The 13261-nt window shown below is 43.5% G+C and overlaps 1 protein-coding gene across 2 annotated transcripts; it reads left to right on the top strand.

Moving 5' to 3' along the window:
• Positions 1-944: 944 nt before the first annotated feature.
• On the top strand, positions 945-4219 carry LOC116358920 (dynein light chain 4, axonemal). Of its 2 annotated transcripts, none has more exons than XM_031811330.1 (4): positions 945-1093; positions 2713-2796; positions 2903-2986; positions 3145-4219. In XM_031811330.1, exons 2-4 carry the CDS (start codon positions 2725-2727, stop codon positions 3307-3309), a joined length of 321 nt encoding a protein of 106 aa, XP_031667190.1. In that variant the 5' UTR covers positions 945-1093; positions 2713-2724; the 3' UTR covers positions 3310-4219. The 2 variants fall into 2 exon arrangements, with proteins under 2 accessions (XP_031667190.1, XP_031667188.1); XM_031811328.1 differs by having other exon boundaries at positions 948-1089.
• The last annotated feature ends 9042 nt before the right edge of the window (positions 4220-13261 follow it).

Raw genomic sequence — 13261 nt, 5'->3', positions numbered from 1 at the left:
GAGAAAGAGAGAGAGAGTGTGAGAGAGAGAGAGAGAGAGAGAGAGAGAGAGACAGAGAGAGAGAGACAGAGAGAGACAGAGACAGATAGAGAGAAGGAGATTACTCCTCCCTTTTGTCATCAGCTCAATGTGATCTGTTGTTTTTGTCCATCTCTCCAGGAATTGATAATCTGCAATAATCCACAACTGGAATCATTATTATCTCCTGGACAACATGTACTCAGTATATTCCCAAGAAACTGAACTCATACACCTTTTGAAAAAACATTGTAATGAGAAAATAAATAAAATTGGTCTAGAGACATAATTGTTATGTCACAAACAGCACTCTATTCCCTATATATTGCACTACTTTTGACCAGGGCCCATTGTATACTTAAAGTTAGCAGGTGACCTAGTGGTTAGAGTGTTGGGCCAGTAACCAAAAGGTTGGTGGATCAAATTCCTGAGCTGACAAGGTAAAAATTGGTTGTTCTCCCCCTCAATGTAAATAAGAATTTGTTTTTAACTGACTTGCCTAGTTAAATAAATTGAAGGCTAGGGTCTACAATAGACCAAGTCCATCTAGTCTATTTGATTCTTGTTTGCAACTGTGCATAAATCCACATCTGAGGTTTATTTCTCTTTTTTTCATGCAGGATATTTGGGTTAAAACCTTCACACAAACAGATGTGGCTGCAATCACAACTTAATAGGCCTATGGGTCATGCAGACAGACTAGACAGGATAACATAGGGAGGAGAGAGAAACAAGACATATTAAGTTGGCATAAGGACACTGAAATTAAATTGTCAATGTAGCTAGCTTAGAAAATGTATTGCTTCCAAATGACACATCCTTATAAAAACAAAGCCACATGATTTCTATCAATCTATTTGTGTTGAGCAGAGCATTGACAAACTTATCACCGTCTTGCCAGGGGTTAGGAGCGATTGATTGACAGGCTTCTAAACCACTGAAGAAGACGCTCGGCTAAGTAGGCGTGTTTTTAATGTTCCTGTTGAAGGGATCTGTTTGTTGCTATGGTTGAAAATGTCTCCTTAACAACCGGACTAAAAGTGGAGTAAACTTCGGTTGTATTACCAAACGGTACGTAAGTACAACATGCAGTACCTTCCTAAAACGTATCTCTACAATAAAATCACATAAATTACAACGGGCAAGTAAGAATTCAAATTATTTTGGAAGTGAAACAACAGCATGTAGTCGGCTATTGCTAGCTAGCCAAATTGCTAACGTTAGCCTGCTAGCTACCCATCAAAAACAAAGCTACCAGTAACGTTACATAAAGAAAACAAAAAAAACATGTTGAGCAAACTTTGGCAAGCAACATAGCTACGCATTTAACTTTAGCACACGTTCTCATCCATGCACCGGGTAGGTTGACGTAACGTACCACTAGTTAATCAGTAACGTTAGCTTTACTATATCTCTTTGGACACTGTTAACTAACCTCCAGACGAGCTTCAATGCCATACAACTCTCCTTCCGTGGCCTCCAACTGCTTTTAAACGCAAGTAAAACTAAATGCATGCTCTTCAACCGATCGCTGTCCGCCTGACTAGCATCACTACTCTGGATGGTTCTAACCTAGAATATGTGGACAACTACAAATCCCTAGGTGTCTGGTTAGACTGTAAACTCTCCTTCCAGACTCACATTAAGCATCTCCAATCCAAAATTAAATCTAGAATTGGCTTCCTATATCGCAACAAAGCATCCTTCACTCATGCTGCCAAACATACCCTCTTAAAACTGACCATCCTACCGATCCTCGTCTTCGGTGATGTCATCTATAAAATTGCCTCCAACACTCTACTCAACAAACTGGATGCAGTCTATCACAGTGCCATCCGTTTAGTCACCAAAGCCCCATACACTACCCACCATTGTGACCTGTACGCCCTCGTTGGCTGGCCCTCGCTTCATACTCATCGCCAAACCCACTGGCTCCAGGTCATCTACAAGTCTTTGCTAGGTAAAGGCCCACCTTATCTCAGCTCACTGGTCACTATAGCAGCACGCGCTCCAGCAGGTATATCTCACCTGTCACCCCCAAAGCCAATTCTTCCTTTGGTCGTCTTTCCTTCCAATCCTCTGCTGCCAATGACTGGAACGAACTGCAAAAATCTCTGAAGCTGGAGACTCATATCTCCCTCACTAGCTTTTAATAAGCACCGTCTGTCAGAGCAGCTCACAGATCACTGCACCTGTACATAGCCCATCTGTAAACAGCCCATCTATCTACCTACCTCATCCCCATACTGTATTTATTTATTTATTTATCTTGCTCCTTTGCACCCCAGTATCTCTACTTGCACATTCATCTTCTGCACATCTACCATTCCAGTGTTTTAATTGCTATATTGTAATTACTTCGCCACCATGGCCTATTTATTGCCTTAACTCCGTTATCTTACCTCATTTGCACTCACTGTATATAGACTTTTTGTTTTCTTTTGTTCTACTGTATTATTGACTATGTTTTGTTTATTCCATGTGTTGTTGTATGTGTCAAATTGCTATGCTTTATCTTGGCCAGGTCGCAGTTGCAAATGAGAACTTGTTCTCAACTAGCCTACCTGGTTAAATAAAGGTGAAATAAAATAAATATAGGTAGCTAGCTAAGTTAGCTTGCTACAAAGTTACTGATTCGTTTAGCTAGCTATGAAGAAACTAGTTAAGCCTTAACCAGTGTCTCTGTGTTTGTAGCGGTGGGGTGGAATGGCAGAGACAGCAGAGAGTAAGAAAGAAGAGGCAGACTACAAAAGGCTGCACAGCTTTCCTCTTATCAGGGTGAGGTGTGTGTGTGTGTGTGTGTGTGTGTGTGTGTGTGTGTGTGAGTGAGAAAGAGAGAGATCAGGGTAAGGTGTGTGTGATGACATGTTGTTTCCCTCCGCAGCACACAGACATGCCAGAGGAGATGAGAGTGGAGACCATGGAGCTCTGTGTCACAGCCTGCGAGAAGTTCGCCACCAACAATGAGGTGTGTGTGTAAAATGCAGAGCTATGACACCTGGAAAGTTTGTTTGGATATGACTAGCAACATGACATCAATACCTATGGTGAGTTACTGTACTTGACAAATCTCTCTCTCTCCCCCTTTTCACTCCCCCCACCTCCCACTCCACCTCCCTCTCTCAGAGTGCAGCGAAGATGATCAAGGAGTCAATGGATAAGAAGTTTGGCAGCTCGTGGCACGTGGTAATCGGCGAGGGCTTTGGCTTCGAGGTGACACACGAGGTCAAGAACCTGCTCTACATGTTCTTTGGAGGAAGCCTGGCCGTGTGTGTCTGGAAGTGCTCCTAGCATCAACAACCAAATTAGATCTATAGATCTGTCTGTCCATCTACACTATATATACACACATAATGGTATAGTGGATTTGGCTATTTCAGCCACACCCGCTGACAGGTGTATAAACTCGAGCACACAGCCATGCAATCTCTATAAACAAGCATTGGCAGTAAAATGGCCTTACTGAAGAGCTCAGTGACTTTCAACGTGGCACCGTCATAGGATGCCACCTTTCCAACAAGTCAGTTCGTCAAATTTCTGACCTGCTAGAGCTGGCCCGGTCAACTGTAAGTGCTGTTATTGTGAAGTGGAAACGTCTAGGAGCAACAATGGCTCAGCCGTGAAGTGGTAGGCCACACAAGCTCACAGAACAGGACCGCTGATGCGCTTAGCATGTACAAATGGTCTGTCCTCAGTTGCAACACTCACTACTATCTATCTGTCCATGGATCATCTCTCTCTCTCTGTCGGTTAGCTTTCTCTTTCTTATTCTCTCCCGTCTGAATTGATTTGAAGTATCCTGTCCAATTGGACTTGTTCTTAAAATGCTGTGTGTGAATTCACTTCGACACAAATGAAATGCAGCCAGGGTCTCCAATACCTGTGTGTGTGTGTGTGTGTGTGTGTGTGTGTGTGTGTGTGTGTGTGTGTGTGTGTGTGTGTGTGTGTGTGTGTGTGACACTTCTCATTCATTCCATTCAATATGTTTTAGTATTTTATAATTGTAAGTATGTGTAAATACTTTGATGCCGATTGGATTTTAAAAATATTTTTCTGTTTTTTACAGATACAGTACATACAACTGTTATTGACAAACAATTTGTTAGTATTTGTAGCTGACAGGTTGATACTGGCAATTTTCTGTTTGAAATGAACTGATTGTGAAATAAAACCTGAATTGTACTGAGAAATGTACTCACTATGAGTGTTACTGTCTAGTTGTCTGTGTCGTAGAGCCTCTCTTTCACATCTTTCAATTCAATTTCAATTCAAGGGCTTTATTGGCATGGGAAACATGTGTTAACATTGCCAAAGCAAGTGAGGTAGATAATATATAAAGTGAAATTAACAATAAAAAATTAACAGTAAACATTACACATACAGAAGTTTCAAAACAATAAAGTATAAATTATATATATAAATTATATATATATACAGTGTTTTAACAATGTACAAATGGTTAAAGGAGACAAGATAAAATAAATAAACATAAATATGGGTTGTATTTACAATGGTGTTTGTTCTTCACTGGCTGCCCTTTTCTCGTGGCAACAGGTCACAAATCTTGCTGCTGTGATGGCACACTGTGGAATTTCACCCAGTAGATATGGGAGTTTATCAAAATTGGATTTGTTTTCTAATTCTTTGTGGATCTGTGTAATCTGAGGGAAATATGTCTCTCTAAAATGGTCATCTTTCTCTATCTGATAACTATCTTCTTTCTATCTTCTTTAAATGGTACATAGAGAGGGGGGGGGGTAACCAATTTTGGGAAGGGGAGACAGAGACTTGATGATTTGTTTTGTGGAAGACATGTTCTTGCGATTACAGAATGTCCTAACACTCATTGGTTACTAGAGACCTGGTTGGTTTCTATAGGGACATGGTTACATGGGGATAGAATATGGTTGCTATAGGGACATGGTTACATGGGGATAGAATATGGTTGCTATAGGGACATGGTTACATGGGGATAGAATATGGTTGCTATAGGGACATGGTTACATGGGGATAGAATATGGTTGCTATAGGGACATGGTTACATGGGGATAGAATATGGTTGCTATAGGGACATGGTTACATGGGGATAGAATATGGTTGCTATAGGGACATGGTTACATGGGGATAGAATATGGTTGCTATAGGGACATGGTTACATGGGGATAGAATATGGTTGCTATAGGGACATGGTTACATGGGGATAGAATATGGTTGCTATAGGGACATGGTTACATGGGGATAGAATATGGTTGCTATAGGGACATGGTTACATGGGGATAGAATATGGTTGCTATAGGGACATGGTTACATGGGGATAGAATATGGTTGCTATAGGGACATGGTTACATGGGGATAGAATATGGTTGCTATAGGGACATGGTTACATGGGGATAGAATATGGTTGCTATAGGGACATGGTTACATGGGGATAGAATATGGTTGCTATAGGGACATGGTTACATGGGGATAGAATATGGTTGCTATAGGGACATGGTTACATGGGGATAGAATATGGTTGTATTAGGGACATGGTTACATGGGGATAGAATATGGTTGCTATAGGGACATGGTTACATGGGGATAGAATATGGTTTCTATAGGGACATGGTTACATGGGGATAGAATATGGTTGCTATAGGGACATGGTTACATGGGGATAGAATATGGTTGCTATAGGGACATGGTTACATGGGGATAGAATATGGTTGCTATAGGGACATGGTTACATGGGGATAGAATATGGTTGCTATAGGGACATGGTTACATGGGGATAGAATATGGTTGCTATAGGGACATGGTTACATGGGGATAGAATATGGTTGCTATAGGGACATGGTTACATGGGGATAGAATATGGTTGCTATAGGGACATGGTTACATGGGGATAGAATATGGTTTCTATAGGGACATGGTTACATGGGGATAGAATATGGTTGCTATAGGGACATGGTTACATGGGGATAGAATATGGTTGCTATAGGGACATGGTTTACATGGGGATAGAATATGGTTGCTATAGGGACATGGTTATATGGGGATAGAATATGGTTGCTATAGGGACATGGTTACATGGGGATAGAATATGGTTGCTATAGGGACATGGTTACATGGGGATAGAATATGGTTGCTATAGGGACATGGTTACATGGGGATAGAATATGGTTGCTATAGGGACATGGTTACATGGGGATAGAATATGGTTTCTATAGGGACATGGTTACATGGGGATAGAATATGGTTGCTATAGGGACATGGTTACATGGGGATAGAATATGGTTGCTATAGGGACATGGTTACATGGGGATAGAATATGGTTGCTATAGGGACATGGTTATATGGGGATAGAATATGGTTGCTATAGGGACATGGTTACATGGGGATAGAATATGGTTGCTATAGGGACATGGTTACATGGGGATAGAATATGGTTGCTATAGGGACATGGTTACATGGGGATAGAATATGGTTGCTATAGGGACATGGTTACATGGGGATAGAATATGGTTGCTATAGGGACATGGTTACATGGGGATAGAATATGGTTGCTATATGGACATGGTTACATGGGGATAGAACATGGTTTATTTTGGGACATGGTTACATGGGGATAGAACATGGTTTATTTTGGGACATGGTTACATGGGGATAGAATATGGTTGTTATAGGGACATGGTTACATGGGGATAGAATATGGTTGCTATAGGGACATGGTTACATGGGGATAGAATATGGTTTCTATAGGGACATGGTTATATGGGGAAAGAATATGGTTTCTTTTGGGACATGGTTACATGGGGATAGAATATGGTTGCTATAGGGACATGGTTACATGGGGATAGAATATGGTTGCTATAGGGACATGGTTACATGGGGATAGAATATGGTTGCTATAGGGACATGGTTACATGGGGATAGAATATGGTTGCTATAGGGACATGGTTACATGGGGATAGAATATTGGTTGCTATAGGGACATGGTTACATGGGGATAGAATATTGTTGCTATAGGGACATGGTTACATGGGGATAGAATATGGTTGCTATAGGGACATGGTTACATGGGGATAGAATATGGTTGCTATAGGGACATGGTTACATGGGGATAGAATATGGTTGCTATAGGGACATGGTTACATGGGGATAGAATATGGTTTATTTTGGGACATGGTTACATGGGGATAGAATATGGTTGCTATAGGGACATGGTTACATGGGGATAGAACATGGTTTATTTTGGGACATGGTTACATGGGGATAGAATATGGTTGTTATAGGGACATGGTTACATGGGGATAGAATATGGTTGCTATAGGGACATGGTTACATGGGGATAGAATATGGTTGTTATAGGGACATGGTTACATGGGGATAGAATATGGTTGCTATAGGGACATGGTTACATGGGGATAGAATATGGTTGCTATAGGGACATGGTTACATGGGGATAGAATATGGTTGCTATAGGGACATGGTTACATGGGGATAGAATATGGTTTATTTTGGGACATGGTTACATGGGGATAGAATATGGTTGCTATAGGGACATGGTTACATGGGGATAGAACATGGTTTATTTTGGGACATGGTTACATGGGGATATAATATGGTTGTTATAGGGACATGATTACATGGGGATAGAATATGGTTGCTATAGGGACATGGTTACATGGGGATAGAATATGGTTGCTATAGGGACATGATTACATGGGGATAGAATATGGTTGCTATAGGGACATGGTTACATGGGGATAGAATATGGTTGCTATAGGGACATGGTTACATGGGGATAGATTATGGTTGCTATAGGGACATGGTTATATGGGGATAGAATATGGTTGCTATTGGCAGCAGCTTGAGAAAGGACTTTGACTTTTTTTGCCCTCAGAACAGACTCAGTTCGTCAGGACATGGACTCTATAAGGTGTTGACAGCATTCCACAGGGATTCTGGCCCATGTTGACTCCAATACTTTTCACAGTTGTGTCAAGTTGGCTGGATGTCCTTTGGGTGGTGGACCATTCTTGATACACACAAGAAACTGTTGAGTGTGAAAAACCCAGCAGTGTTGCGGTTCTTGACACAAACCAGTGCACCTGGCACTTACTACCATACCCCGTTCAAAGGCACTTACATGCCTTGTCCATTCACCCTCTGAAAGGCATACATACACAATCCATGTCTCAATGTTTAAAAATCCTTCTTAAACACTGATTGAAGTGGATTTAACAAGTGACATCAATAAGGGATTATAGCTTTAACCTGGATTCATCTGGTCAGTCTGTCATGGAAAGAGCAGGTGTTCATAATGTTTTGTCCACTCAGTGTATATAGGGGATAGAAGTCATTTTCTTTATGGTTGGATATCAGGGAGACATATTTGACTAAATCATTTATCTGAAAAGAAACTATAGGGGAGGTGAGAATGCAAGATTTTGACAGGAGGGGAAAGTAACAAAGTTTTGACGAGGGAAAATACAAGGATTTTGACAGAGAAAGAAAGCAGGATTTAGTGAAAGGAGTGAAAAGAACGAGGGAGATTTTGGCAGAGGAGGTGAAAGCGAGAGAGCGATTTTGTTGTTGACAGATTATTACACGGGTAGTGTGTGTTGCAATCTGGACAGAAGCAGCTGCTTACTCAAAGACTGACCTCTGATCAGGTCACCTTGTCCTCTGACAACACACACAATGTCTCACGTTAGACTCTGTGTCGTCTCTCTCGGTCTCCCTTTCCCACACACAGGAACCTACTGATGTAACAATAGCTGTAATAACCAACATGTTTTGAGACTTCCCAGTAAACATTTAGCCACCCTCAGGTACCCTGTTTGATCCTCATGTATTATTCAGGTCAGATGCCCTTTATCTCCTCCCGTGTGTGTGTGTGTGTGTGTGTGTGTGCGTGCGTGCGTGCGTGCGTGTGTGTGTGTGTGTGTGTGTGTGTGTGTGTGTGTGTCTTTATATATCTCATCCCCTGTGTCTCTCTGCTCTGCTGAGATATTAATAAAGAACCAAAGAGTCAGACTGAGACAGCGTAGCCTAGTGGTTAGAGCGTTGGACTAGTTAACCGAAAGGTTGCAAGATCAAATCCCTGAGTTGACAAGGTACAAATCTGTCGTTCTGCCCCTGAACAAGGCAGTTAACTCACTGTTCCTAGGCCGTCATTGTAAATAAGAATTTGTTCTTAACTTACTTGCCTAGTAAAATAAAGGTGGAAAAAATGTTATTACCAGGATCACAATATGATCTATGGTTGATACAGCTAAATAGTCTATACTAGAAAATGATATACTCTATCTATCCCAGGATCTCTATATAATCTATGGTTGATACAGCTAAATAGTCTATACTAGAAAATGATATACTCTATCTATCCCAGGATCTCTATATAATCTATGGTTGATACAGCTAAATAGTCTATACTAGAAAATGATATACTCTATCTATCCCAGGATCTCTATATAATCGATGGTTGATACAGCTAAATAGTCTATACTAGAAAATGATATACTCTATCTATCCCAGGATCTCTATATAATCGATGGTTGATACAACTAAATAGTGTATACTAGAAAAGTATATACTGCTATATCTCTGTTTGGTTGAAGGCTTCTACTGTCTGTGACAAGAGGTTCATTTTTACTTCATACTGCCATGTTAGAAACCCTTGCTGCTGTATCTTAGCAACCTCTCCACTGGACAGAGCGGTAGATGCTGGACTGGCCCTGACCGGCTGTGTGTGTGTGTGTGTCTTGTTAGAGAAAACTCACAGAATTCAATAACTGCATACAAAACAGGTAAAGAAAAAAAGAGAGTCGGCTCTTAGAATGTGAACGAACTAATGTCAGGAATAGAAATAAAGAAGAGAGAGAGAGAGAGAGAGAGAGAGAGAGAGAAAATGAGAGGAGAGAGAATGAGAGGAGAGAGGGAGGGAGAGAGAGAGCGAGAGGGGGTGTGTGTAACAAGAAAGCAAGGGATGATTTTTTTTCATCCTGTCCGTGCCAGTAGGCCTCTGTTGAGAATTGATTAAGCATAATCCAACATTAATGTGACTGTGTGCATCCATGTGTGTGTTTGTCTGAAGGTATATCAGAGTCTGAGTGGTATGGGAGCCGGTACATCATCAGCTCTAATGGAGGGAAGAAGCATAGTGGAAGGTATATCAGAGTCTGAGTGGTATGGGAGCCGGTACATCATCAGCTCTAATGGAGGGAAGAAGCATAGTGGAAGGTATATCAGAGTCTGAGTGGTATGGGAGCCGGTACATCATCAGCTCTAATGGAGGGAAGAAGAATAGGAGAGGGGAAGGATACAGCTGGATGGGAAAGAGAGGAGAAGAAATGTTCCTCCTTTAGAGTGTCACACACGCACCCACACGCACCCACCCACACGCACCCACGCACCCACGCACGCATCCATCCACGCACGCACCCACGCACGCACCCACCCACGCACGTACACACACACACACCCACGCACCCACCCACACACGCACCCACATACCCACGCACGCACCCACGCACCCACGCACGCACCCACCCACGCACGCACGCACCCACGCACCCACGCACGCACCCACGCACCCACGCACGCACGCACCCATCCACGCACGCACCCACGCACGCACCCACCCACGCACCCACCCACGCACGTACACACACACACACCCACGCACCCACCCACACACGCACCCACATACCCACGCACCCACCCACACACGCACCCACATACCCACGCACCCACGCACCCATCCACGCACCCACGCACGCACCCACCCACGCACCCACCCACGCACGTACACACACACACACACCCACGCACCCACCCACACGCGCACCCACATACCCACGCACCCACCCACACACGCACCCACATACCCACGCACGCACCCACGCACGCACCCACCCACGCACACACGCACCCACGCACCACGCACGCACCCACGCACGCACCCACGCACCCACCCACGCACGCACCCACGCACGCCCCCACCCATGCACCCACCCACCCACGCACCCAGTCACGCACCCACTCACGCACCCACGCACGCAGACACACAGACAGACAGACAGACAGACAGACAAGCATAGAGACAGACAGACAGACAGACAGACAAGGTGACAGACAAGGCGACAGACAGACAAGGCGACAGACAGACAGACGAGCATACAGAAAGACAGACAGACAGACGAGCATACAGACGAGCATACAGACAGACAGACAGACAGACGAGCATACAGACAGACAGAGACAGAAAGAGAGAAATACAGACAGGTAGACATACATGCATACATACAGACAGACAGACAGGAAGACAATGTGACAGACAGACACACAGACAAGCATACAAACAGACAGACAGACAGACAGACAGACAGACAGACAGACAGACAGACAGACAGACAGACAGACAGACAGACAGACAGACAGACAGACAGACAGACAGACAGACAGACAGACAGACAGACAGACAGACAGACAGACAGACAGACAGAAATACAGACAGGTAGACATACATGCATACATGCATACATACAGACAGACAGACAGACAGGAAGACAATGTGACAGACAGACAGACAGACAGACAGACAGACAGACAGACAGACAGACAGACGACAGACAGACAGACAGACAGACAGACAGACAGACAGACAGACAGACAGACAGACAGACAGACAGACAGACAGACAGAGAGAAATACAGACAGGTAGACATACATGCATACATGCCTACATACAGACAGACAGACAGACAGACAGACAGACAGACAGACAGACAGACAGACAGACAGACAGACAGACAGACAGACAGACAGACAGGAAGACAATGTGACAGACAGACAGACAGACAGACAGACAGACAGACAGACAGACAGACAGACAGACAGACAGACAGACAGACAGACAGACAGACAGACAGACAGACAGACAGACAGACATGTACAGGGAAAGATAGAGAGACAGACAGACAGACAGACAGACAGACAGACAGACAGACAGACAGACAGACAGACAGACAGACAGACAGACAGACAGACAGACAGACAGACAGACAGACAGACAGACAGACAGACAGACAGACAGACAGACAGACAGACAGACAGACAGACAGACAGACAGACAGACAGACAGACATGTACAGGGAAAGATAGAGAGAAAGAGGGATGAGTAAACAACTTTATTGCTCTAACAGCACTCGGGTCACTCTAACCTGGCACACCTCCCTGCCTATGCCAGGGGACAGAGATATAGAGCGATGGAAGGGAGAGAGATATTGAGAGAAAACAGTTTAATATAGGTTGACAAGATATCAGAGCTCTGTCTCATTCCGGGAAAGTGAGGAAACAAGAAAAAACAAGAAAGAAGAAGGAGGAGAACATAAGGGGGGAAACCTTTAAAGAAAGAAAGGCGAGTAACAAGGGAAGGAAAAAAGGAGGGAGGAGAAAGAGAGGTGGTAAAATTATACCTTCTTCCCTCATTCGTTTCAGTGACCCTCTATAAAGGGGGACGTGGTCGTGCCTGGGGGAGTCTGTGCTTTGTCCTTAGGACTGAGTTGACCGTTGTCTATTACTGCAAACCAAATGGCACCCTATTCCCTACAGAAAGAGGTAGTTGTATTGGGGGTATCTAGGTAGTTGTATTGGGGGGTATCTAGGTAAAGAAAGAGGTAGTTGTATTGGGGGGTATCTAGGTAGTTGTATTGGGGGGTATCTAGGTAGGTGTATTGGAGGGTATCTAGGTAGTTGTATTGGTGGGTATCTAAGTAGTTGTATTGGAGGGTATCTAGGTAGTTGTATTGGAGGGTATCTAGGTAGTTGTATTGGAGGGTATCTAGGTAGTTGTATTGGAGGGTATCTAGGTAGTTGTATTGGGGGGTATCTAGGTAGTTGTATTGGGGTTTATCTAGGTAGTTGTATTGGGGGTATCTAGGTAGTTGTATTGGAGGGTATCTAGGTAGTTGTATTGGGGGGTATCTAGGTAGTTGTATTGGGGGGTATCTAGGTAGTTGTATTGGAGGGTATCTAGGTAGTTGTTTTGGAGGTATCTAGGTAGTTGTATTGGAGGTATCTAGGTAGTTGTATTGGAGGGTATCTAGGTAGTTGTTTTGGAGGTATCTATACCAGAATAGAGGGCTGCTCTGACTTTCGAAAGGTCCAGTCTCTATGGGCTTCTTTCTATCTCTTTCTCTATGCTGTTTCTGAGACTCTTTCCTTCCCTCGTTCCTCTAACTTTCTCTCTCATTCT

Source organism: Oncorhynchus kisutch, unplaced genomic scaffold (assembly GCF_002021735.2).
Source record: "Oncorhynchus kisutch isolate 150728-3 unplaced genomic scaffold, Okis_V2 Okis01b-Okis20b_hom, whole genome shotgun sequence".
NCBI lineage: Eukaryota > Metazoa > Chordata > Actinopteri > Salmoniformes > Salmonidae > Oncorhynchus > Oncorhynchus kisutch.
Note: the sequence above shows the minus strand (reverse complement) of the source record. Positions and strands in the feature narration are given on the sequence as shown.

What these genes read in the sequence shown, in the direction of transcription:
- LOC116358920 (XM_031811330.1), top strand. Translation starts at nt 2,725, where the DNA reads ATGGCAGAGACAGCAGAGAGTAAGAAAGAAGAGGCAGACTACAAAAGG. An exon ending in ACAGCTTTCCTCTTATCAGG is followed by an intron (nt 2,797 to 2,902) that starts GTGAGGTGTGTG and finishes TTCCCTCCGCAG; the next exon opens with CACACAGACATGCCAGAGGA. An exon ending in AGTTCGCCACCAACAATGAG is followed by an intron (nt 2,987 to 3,144) that starts GTGTGTGTGTAA and finishes TCCCTCTCTCAG; the next exon opens with AGTGCAGCGAAGATGATCAA.